General features: G+C 61.2%; 1 protein-coding gene across 1 annotated transcript; it reads left to right on the top strand.

Annotated features, from left to right (window-relative positions):
- The first annotated feature begins 5,014 nt into the window (after nucleotides 1-5,014).
- On the top strand, nucleotides 5,015-5,893 carry ATOH1 (atonal bHLH transcription factor 1). Its single transcript, XM_086747418.1, has one exon. It carries the CDS (start codon nucleotides 5,015-5,017, stop codon nucleotides 5,891-5,893), a length of 879 nt encoding a protein of 292 aa, XP_086603544.1.
- Nucleotides 5,894-9,780: the final 3,887 nt, after the last annotated feature.

Raw genomic sequence — 9,780 nt, 5'->3', positions numbered from 1 at the left:
GCTAAGCAACACTTGCTTTTAAAGCACTTTCTAACATGCAGTGTCTTAGGCAGGGGACAGTTATTCGTGTTCTGTTGTTGCTCCTTTCAAGAGTGACTAAAATGATGGGCCTGCGGGTGGTGCGTGTGAGGACACGCAGGCCCAGCAGAATTGTTCCTGCTGCAAAGGGCGGACAAACTACACCTGGAATAACATCGCTGTTAAAGAGATGGGGAGATCAAGGATGGGGAAGGTATAAAGTCTCTGACACAAGCAGATCCCTTGGGTTTGTGCAGGGTATAATTTTAAGTCATTAACTCTTCTTCTTCCGAGGGCTTAGGTCTGGGGCATACTTGGCTGCCTGTCTGAGCTCCTGCCAGCTCTCTGGGTTACAGCTCCTGTTGGAAGCAGTGACCAAGCGAAAACAGACCTCTGTGCCTTTGCAGTTGGATTTTCCAAGCTTAGGACAGAAGGAAGCTGCTTGCTGTCTTCCAAACGGGGTCCTCAGATCACCTGGGGTCATGGCAGGACATACCAGACAATGGCAGCAGCCCTGCAAATCCTTGCGTGGTGGTCCTTGATGGTTTGGTTTGGTTTCTGGAGGCCTGTTGTTGAAAATGTGCCACAGCTGAGAAGTGCTTCAGCTCTCAGAGACTTGGTGGGACTGAAGGCATTTTAGTGGAAACTCCTTGCCAAACTGAGTGTGAAACCAATAAAGTGTTTAAAACAAAGCAACAAAAAGAAAAATGTTATTATTAGTGATGCTTCCTTGGACATGAAGATTTTTATTTTTAAAATAGGAGCATAAATTAAATTCCCAGTAACAGTTACAGCCATTTAAATAAAGGGGTAAAGTGTATGTAGGTATAAATTCTGTAGATAAGATTTCCAGATATATTACAAAGCCGAATTCATTATGCCTTACAATGAGCCCAGGAGGGAGACAAGTATTGTTACAGTGATGCTTTGCCTTTCTCTCGGAGGCAGTGGGAGTACTTGTGCTAGAAGTCCCTGTACACAACAGAAAGTGTCTGTAGGGTTAGGCCTGGAGAGCAGGTCTGCGCTAGATCTTTACGGGGGTAAATGTCACCAAGAAACGGGAGTTAGTTTTATAGACCCTCAAAGAGTCGAAGCGAAGGACATGGGGCGATTGTAATGATCTGCCCAGGAAGATTGCTCTGCAGAAACGAGGGCACGTCTGCTTCAGCGGCAACGTGGTCCTGATTCTTCATGGGTGGAAAGGGGCAGGTTTCACAACCGTTGGAGTCCATTGTGATGTGCCAGGTACCTGGGCTTTTGTGTGCCTTGCAGTCGTCGCTTCTGACATGTATTTAAAACATGTTTGACAGTAAAACGCGTCAGGCACCGATCATAGGAGGAGTCTAAGAAAGGCTTGCTGCTGGACCCTCCTCTGCTTTAAGCTCACTCGCTCTGAATAACCTAAATGTGAACACTGTGTTTGGGTGAACAGTCTGATGATGCAGTAGATGAAACTGAAAATTATCAGGCTGTGCATCACTTTTCTGTGTCTGTTGTAGCTCACAGTAGTAGCTTCTAGACGGGTTTGCCATTCCAGGGTGCAGGCAGGAACCCCCCCATCCCTCCCCTGGCTGGAGGCCTGGGCAGGTCGTGGCTGGGATTCTGGGAGGATTACCTGACCTGGGTAAGCGACGCTCCCAACTTTGTCTCTATCCACTCATGCGTTTAACTGCCTGAAGGCCAGATCACGAGCCAGGGGAGGCATGGAGAGGCTTCCCCCCTGCTTTTCGAAAGGAAGGGAGGAAACAGGAGAATGTGTGGAGAAATTGGGGCAAGGGGAAAGAAGGAATGAAATACTTCCTAGCCGGTGGTGATGCCTGCAGAGCAGCCAGCTGATCTTGCAACGGGACTGAATGAGCAATTAGACTACTGAGTACAATTAAGCTGAGGGCTAACCCATGTGCTTTGTGTGCTTTGAAAACGCCTCTGGATTGTAATGACAGAGGAGGCTTTTTGCAGTTCTGTTCTTCCCCCACTCCCTTCTTTTGTAACCCCTTTTTCTTTAACACTAATATGTGCCTGACCTCGAGTTGCTGCCTCAGCCTTTAACCAGACTGGAGGGGGGGGGGGTGGAGGCGTGGCGGGGGGGAATCTGCATAAAGATAGGGGGATAAGTTCAGTTTGTTTTCCTCTGAAAGCTTTGACACTTTCTCAGAGCGAGCAGATTCATTTTCAAGGCTTCCTACATTCCTGCTATTGTACAGTAAGTGTTTCAGACCGGTGTGCCCGCGTTTCCGACTCCCGTGAAGTTCCCTTTGCGGCAGGGCGTGCCTCGCACCGCTTCAAAAGAACCAACTCCTACAAAAGGAAAAAAGAAACTCAAGTAGGCTTGAACATACAAAGAGAGGGAGAAAGGGAAGAGAAAAGGGCCGGGCAGTGTTGAATACAAAATGAGTTCAGCCAGCCCCAGGAGTTCTTCATCAGTTACATTTATCTTATTCTGGGAGAGCAGAGCAAAACCCAGCGCTGACATACGCCAGCCACCCTCTGCCTTTGACTTTGACTCTGAGCACGTGTGTGCACACAGCAGATCTGGGCATACCCGCAGCGATGGGGTTTCAATGAAATATTTTTTCCCATCCTCTGAGCAGTGGTGCTGGTGGGGCAAGACGTCTTTTTTTTGTGCGTGTCTGGCCAAAGGCAAACTATCAAGCAACTCTCGCATGCCTCCAGTTTCAAACCACAGGCTCACAAAACACGTGCTTGAAAAATCAGCAGCTGGTAGCGTTTCTCAGCCACGCTGACCATCTGAGGAGCGTGCCAGGGTGTCAGGCTGGTCTCCCCAGAGCTCCGTAAAATTACTGCAGCCCTGCTAAGGGAAGCCCTGAACCCTGGCCCTGCCGCAAGTGTGGGGTACCCAGAGGCCACGGCCCCTCCCTGGCCCAATCACCCCACATCTGCATGGGATCCTGACAGGACGCTGCTCCCTTCCGTGCCCGGGGGATTGGCCTGGCCACCTTGGAGCCCAGTGTCAGGGAGCAACAGGGAAACCCGGTGGCCCACCAGCCAGGAGCGAGGTGTTTGAGACGTCGGCACCGTCACTGCTCTCCCCATGGCCACTAGCTTGCCAGGCTTCTGGAAACGCGTGTCAGCCGCTCCTGCCTGGCAAAGCTCCCGCTCATCTCCAAGCTTTGGCCCGCGGTCCGCGCATCACGCAGCTGGCAGCCATGGCGCCCAGAACGGGGATGCGCAAGGCTGAACCCCGGGAGGAGAGTGCAGCAGAGCTCCCCCCACAAAGGGAGCTCGTACCCGTGGGGGATGGGAAGGAAAGCGGGAGGGCTGGGTATTTAGCTGGCAAACAGCACCATGCAGCACGGCGGAGAGAGGATTTTTAGGTTTGGTGGTTTTTTTTTTTTAATGATAAAAGCATCTATGTGTGCGCGGTAATATGATAAAAGTTTCTGCTGGATACAAGTAGATGGCCTGGCAACTTCATGGATCATGTACAGAAACCAGGCATAAACTTTTGCTCCTTTTCATCTTTCTTACCAAGGAATCATTTTCATTTTGATCAGAAATTGACGACTTGGGGGGGGGGGGCGGGGAGTCCAGCAGCTTTGCCTTTGGAACATAATTGCGAGCAGAAAAGAATAGTGAAGGCTTGCCGCGGCTCCTTTTTAAAGGCAGCAAACCGTGAGCGTCCTGTTTGCTCCAAAACATCCAGTTGTTTGTGGAGGTGGGGGCCCCGGGCGCCCGCCGTGCGCTCAGCCAGCCCGATGAACTAAGGGGGTGGCTCGCTTTATGTCCCCGCCGCACGGCTGTGAGCGGCCGCGCTCCCTCCCTCCTCGGCTGCCGAGTTATTCACGTCTGAAAAAAAAAAAAAAAAAAAAAAAAGAGACTCCCTATCTGCCTCACACTGTGCCCAGCACTTTGTTCTCGAGGCGCTTGTTCACATGAGTAAACCTCCGCCCGGCCTCCGCGGGCGGGCGGGAGGGGCGGCGGCTGGGACGGGACGTGGGGATGCGCGCAGGGGGCCGTTTCCTTCCCCGCCACCTTTCGGGAGTTCGCCGAGGGGATCGGGACCCCGTCGAAAATGCGGCGGTTACGGGTGCCATGTACGTGGGGCGTCCCGCCTGCAAACGCCGCCGTTCCGCAACGGCGCGGGCCGCCCGCCCGTCCCCGGGATGGACCCGCTAACACCGAGCGGCCGCGCCCGGCGGCCTCGCAGCGGAACCCCCCGCGGAGCCGTCCCGCGCGGCACCCCGCCCGCAGCCTCCCGGGGCAGGCAGCACCCCGCACCGCCGGCCCGGCCAGCGGCCCCGCGACGGCAGCGAGCGCCGGCCGGACCGACGGCTGCCGCCGGGGAGGCGGGGGGTCGTGCCGGCCCGGGCGGGGTGTTCACCGGGGCCGCCGAGGCTGAGCCGGCGGGGAAGGGAAGGGAATGGACGTTTTCCCCGGCGGGCGCGACGGAGCGTCCGCAGCGCCGGCGGGGAGGGCCGGGTGCCGGTTCCCACTGCCCGGTGCGTCTCCGCTGCGCTGACGGGGCGCTCCCCGACCGCTGCCCCGCCCCCTCGCCTCGCTCCCCCGCCTCGCTCCGCACCGGCGTGCGCGGGACGGCCGCCAGGCGCGCGCCTGCCCGGGCGGGGCGGGGCGGGGCCGCGCGTGCCGCCGGCCTCGGCTCACACCACCCCCCCCCCTTCTTCCCCCTCCGCTCGCCGCCCCGTTCCCAACCCTCGTTCCCCCTCGCCGCGCGCCAGGCGGGCCGCGCCCCGCGCGCCATTGGCTCCCCGCACGCGCCGGCCCCCGCGCGCGCGCTATTGGCCGCGCCGACACGCGACCGGCGCGAGTGGAGGGCGGGCGGCGGGAGGGGTGGGGCGCGAGGGAGGGAAGGGAGGGGGATGGGGGACGGGGACCCCGGCGCGTGCCGCTCCTTAAAGGGGGGCGCGGCGCCCGGCCGACACCGGAGACGTCGGGCCGCCACGCGCGAGGCGGGCGGGCGCTGCCGCGAGCCTGCCCTGCCCTGCCCCCATGGGCGCGCGGCGCCCGCGCTAGAGCCATGAGCGTGCCGCGGGCCGCGTGGGCCGAGGGCGTCCGCGAGCCGGGGCCGCCGGGACCGTCGGGGCCGGAGTCGGGCGGCTGCGGCTTCGCCCCGGGCTGGCTGGGCGTGTGCTGCGCCACGCGCCTGCCCGCCGCCTCGCACCGCTACCTGCTGCCCGGGGAGGAGGAGGAGGCGGCGGCGGCGGCGGCGGCGGAGGGGAGCGCGGCGCGGGGCGGCGGGAGCAGCCCCGGCGGGGCGCGGGGCGCGGCGGCGGGCGGCGGGCGCCCGCGGGGCGGCGGCGGTGCCGGCCTGCGGGCGCAGGTGAGCGGCGTGCAGAAGCAGCGAAGGCTGGCGGCCAACGCGCGGGAGCGGCGGCGGATGCACGGGCTGAACCACGCCTTCGACCAGCTGCGCAATGTCATCCCCTCCTTCAACAACGACAAGAAGCTCTCCAAGTACGAGACGCTGCAGATGGCGCAGATCTACATCAGCGCCCTGGCCGAGCTGCTGCACAGCCCCGACGGCCCTCCCGACGCCCCCGGCAAGGACGAGCACCGCGGGGCCCCCTTCGAGCCGCCCTGCGCCGCCGTTGCCGGGCCGCCGCCGGGGCCGCCGCCGCCGCCGGGACCGCCCAGAGCCTCGCCCCCCGGGCACGGCAGGACTCGCTTCCCCCCGCCGCCGGCCGCGGGGGGCTACGCGGTGCAGCTGGACCCGTTGCGCTTCCCCTCCTTCGCGGAGGGCGCCCTGATGGGACAGAGAGCCCCGTCGCCCGCCCTCCTGGTGTCGCAGCCCGGGCAGCCCCCGCAGGAGAGAAGCAAAACGTCGCCCCGCTCCCACCGGAGCGACGGGGAGTTCTCGCCCCGCTCCCATTACAGCGACTCGGACGAGGCCAGCTAGGGCGGGGGCGCCGGCCGCCCGTCGGAGCCGGGGCTCGGCAACAGGGGGAGCGGCCGGCCCCGCGGTGCCGCCTCCCCCAGACCCCGGCTCCCCTCGAAACCCGCCCCCGGCAGCCCCTGGCCCTGTCCTGGGGAGCGGCTGTTAGCGAGAGACTGTGCCCGCCCTGCCTGCCGGGACTGGGTGGGCTGATTGGGTTTGGGTTTTGTTTGTTTGGGTTTTTTTTTCCCCCCTCATTTTTTAGTTACCATTCTTAAAGTTTCGTTTGCCTAGACGTCGTCGCCGTTCCCTCCTGCCAACACGCCACCGCGCAGCCCGGCTCGCTCCGCCGGCTCACAGGTGGTGGCGCACGGGGAGAAAGCTCGGCCGCGCCGCCGCCGCCACCTCGGGGTGGGCGTCCCGCCAGCCCCCTGCCCCTCCGGGCTTGCCCCTGCCCTGACACCCGCGTCTTCCAGGACCCCGGTCCCGCCCGGGGGTCGTGTTGCTGTGGAAACACACACACACACACACACAATGTAAATAACGCACCCTCGCGCCCTGTAAATAGCGGAGAACAGGTGGATTTTCCTCCGCGCACCGTGTCGGCGGCGTCTTTTTGGGGGGAAACCTGGCGCAAGCACTTTATCAGCGGCCGGAGACGCGGTTTCGAGAGGAAAGCTACAAACTACCTGCCAATTGGAGACCGATATTTAATTAAGCCACTTAATCCTAACGCGCTCTTAAAAACGAAAACGGTTTTGTCGTGTCAAACTTGTATGTCCGTTTTATTTTGCTTTTTTGGTAATAGGAAAGGTATTTATTATGGAGTGTTTGCTACTATTTCTGCTTCTGTTTTGTTTTTTTTTTTTAAAAAAAAAACTTTTCTACGACGAGAATCGTTTATTTTAATTTTAGTAAAGCCAGCTGCCATCGTTTTATGTATTTTAATTTTAATATTTTTTGAGATCAAATAAACGTGGGAAAAAATAAACCAAAACCAGCCTGAACGCGCGGTGGGCTTTGCCTTTTCTCCTCGCAGCCGCCCCGCCGTCCCCGGCCGGGCAATCCGGGCTGATGGCAACAAGTGCGCGGCGAGGGGCTCCCCCTCGCTCCCCTCACATCGCCCCCTTCCCGCCCCAGCCCCGCTCCGGTCGGGGACACGAGCGGGTCCCCCTCCCACGGAGCCTCGTCGGCCTGGAGAGCGGGCGGGGGATTGGGGACGCGCGGGCAGGTCGCCAGGGGAGCGGGATGTGGCCCCGGGGCTCCAGTTAAACCCCACGCCGGTGGAGCGAGGGGGAGGGTGATGCTTTGCCCACTCCGCCCGTGACGCCAGACCCGGGGCTAACCCGCAGCCGCGCCGGGGTCCGGCAGGGTTCAGCGGGTACCTGCCGGGGCGGGGAACGGCCCCGCAGGGTGAAAAGTTCACCGGTAGGGTCAGTTCCCTTCCTAAAAGAAAAAAAAAAAAAAAAAAAAAAAAAAGCGCCAGCTTTTTCGGGGTGGGTCACCCCTGGTTCTCGGCGTTTATTCCTGGGCTCTCGCTTTTCAGGGAGCACGCGTGGGCTCCCGGCACGGGAGTGATGCGACGGAGCAAAATGTAGGTGCATGTGTCGTGGGGGGTGGCGGGGGGATGGGTGTTGTTTAGTTCATTTCGGGTGTCCGCCCGGCCAGCGAGGACCACAATTCTACCCGCTCCCTGGGAGGGGGTCGTCCGGTGCGGTCCCCACCCCCCACCCCGCGGCAGCCGAGCCCGGCGCACGGCGCGGTTGGTGCTCGCTGCCGCAGCGCAGCACTCGCTGTCTGAGGGTCTTTTTCTTCTTCCTTTTTTTTTTTTTTTTTTTACCCACTTCTTTGCAAGAGATACCCAGCCGCATTTCCATGTTAAGGTTCAGCTCCAGAGTTTGCATAACAACCGCTTGGCAGCCCCCCCCCCGCCAATCTCCCCCCCTCCCTAGACTCCGTTAACAAGCTGTAACGTATAGCTGCAGGTTGCTATAATCTCATTAATATTTTGGAAACTTGAATATTGAGTATTTCAGACCGCTCATTCCCCATATGCCGGGCCACTCCCGCTATGCTGGCTGGTTCCTTTCTCTCCATTATTAGCAATTAGCTCCTACCTTCCAAAGTCAGATCCAAGTATCCAAGATACTAGCAAAGGAATCAACTATGTGTTGCAAGCTAAGCATGCTTAATATCTCCCAAACAAACAAAGAGACAACATTTCTTTAAGTAATGAAGATGGATAAATCGCTTTATTGAGCTTGCGACAGTGTTTGTTGTGTACAGAGCGCCGCAAAGTTTTTTTGTTGTTGGGTTGCTTTTTTTTTTTTTTTTTTTTTAAACGAAAGCGGGGACGCGCACCAGCCCCTGCGAGCGGTCTCGCCCGGTTTGCTTCTTCGTGGGGTTTTTATCGACTTAAAGGGGCTTTTATTCGAAAAGGGCGAGTCCGAAGCGCACTAGCCGAGCGTTAAATTTTGACTGAACGCTAAATATCCTCCAGGCTGTGCGAAACGACCGAGGGGGTGAGGTCTCGAGGGGTGGGGGGGCGGGGAGGGTGGTCGCCTTTGTGCGAGGCGCACGGCGGCGGGCAAACCCGCAGCCGCGGGCTCCGGTGCGGGGTTTCGGCGGCGGGGTTCAGCGCTGAGATTTCGGGGGGCGAAGGGCAGGGAGGGGTGCGCGCTGAGTTTGCATCGATGCCGGGCAGCTCTCCGGCTGCTGTTTGCTCAACCTCTGGCCTCGGGGTGGGGGGTGGGGGGTGGAGAGGCGGTGGGGGGTGGAGAGGCGGTGGGAAGGGGAGACCAGAAAAGCGCAGGGACCGCGGGGGGATGGGGACGGGGATGAGGGGAGCTGGCCGTGGGGCCAATGTTTCTTAATTAGAGCGGGGCGGACAAAGCGATGGGGCAGACAATGATGGGGGGACAGGGGGCTGGGGGTTGAGGAGGGGGGGTCTGGCCTGGCTCCCGGCCGCGGTGCACCGTGTCTGGAGCGGAGCGCGCCTTGTCAGCTGGTGAGCGCAGCGGCCTTTCAGGCGGCTCCCCGGGGAGCTGCGCGCCCGCGGCGAGCTCCGGCCTCACCTCCCCTCCCCATCATCATCACCAGCGGCCTCCCCCCCTCCCCGTCCCCCCCTGCACAACAGCCAGCATTGAATCCCCCCCCTCCCTTCCCCTCGCACGACAGCAGCGCAGTGGCTGCCGCGCCACCTCCCAGCAACCGGCAGCACGCGAGGGCACCGCCGGGGCGCCCGAAAGAGTCAAAGCCAAAGGAAAAGGGAGACAAAAGGAGGAGGAGGACAGGATACGCGGGGCCGGCCCAGCCGTGCCTGCTCGGGAAGGCGGGCGCCCACGGAGGGACGGCCGAGCTTGTGCGTAGGCCCCTCACGCGCGGGCGCGCACACGCGTGGACGCACGCACAGGCGTGCGTACCCTCACGGGGGTCCGAGCCGCTGCGTTGGGGATGGAGACACGCAGCCGCCTCCTCTCAGCCCTCCCGCTTTCCTACCGAAGCCCCACAGTCCCATCCCCGCGTGGGGCACCCCCGACTTGGGCTCCCCTGCGCACCCCTGACGCGGCACTGCTACCCCTGGGCACCGACCCTGGGCCCCCCGGCAGGAGCCATCCTTGGGTCCGGCCACCTGGGAGAGAAACAGGCAGGGAAAGGGGCTAGGGGGCGGCTTGTACGTGGGTGAGGCGGGGACCCTGCCCAGCCCTGCAGCGCCGGGGCCGGGGCGAGGAGCCGGTTGTCTGGCCCTGGCCGAGTCCTTGCAACGCTGCCCGGGGCTAAGTGTCCGGCGTGGGGAGAGGGGGGGGGGGGGAGGGGGGAGTGCACGGCGGGCAGCCGGGACTTGCGGTGAGAGCTCGTGCCTCTGAGGGGACGGGCTCTGTAGCACTGACGGGACAGCGAGATTTGGGAGC

Source organism: Chlamydotis macqueenii, chromosome 4, assembly GCF_036417535.1.
Source record: "Chlamydotis macqueenii isolate bChlMac1 chromosome 4, bChlMac1.mat, whole genome shotgun sequence".
Classification (NCBI taxonomy): Eukaryota; Metazoa; Chordata; class Aves; order Otidiformes; family Otididae; genus Chlamydotis; species Chlamydotis macqueenii.
The sequence above is the reverse complement of the archived record's forward strand: the minus strand, read 5'-3'. Positions and strand labels throughout refer to the sequence as shown.

Coding starts and splice junctions, on each gene's coding strand:
- ATOH1 (XM_086747418.1), top strand. CDS start 5,015: ATGAGCGTGCCGCGGGCCGCGTGGGCCGAGGGCGTCCGCGAGCCGGGG.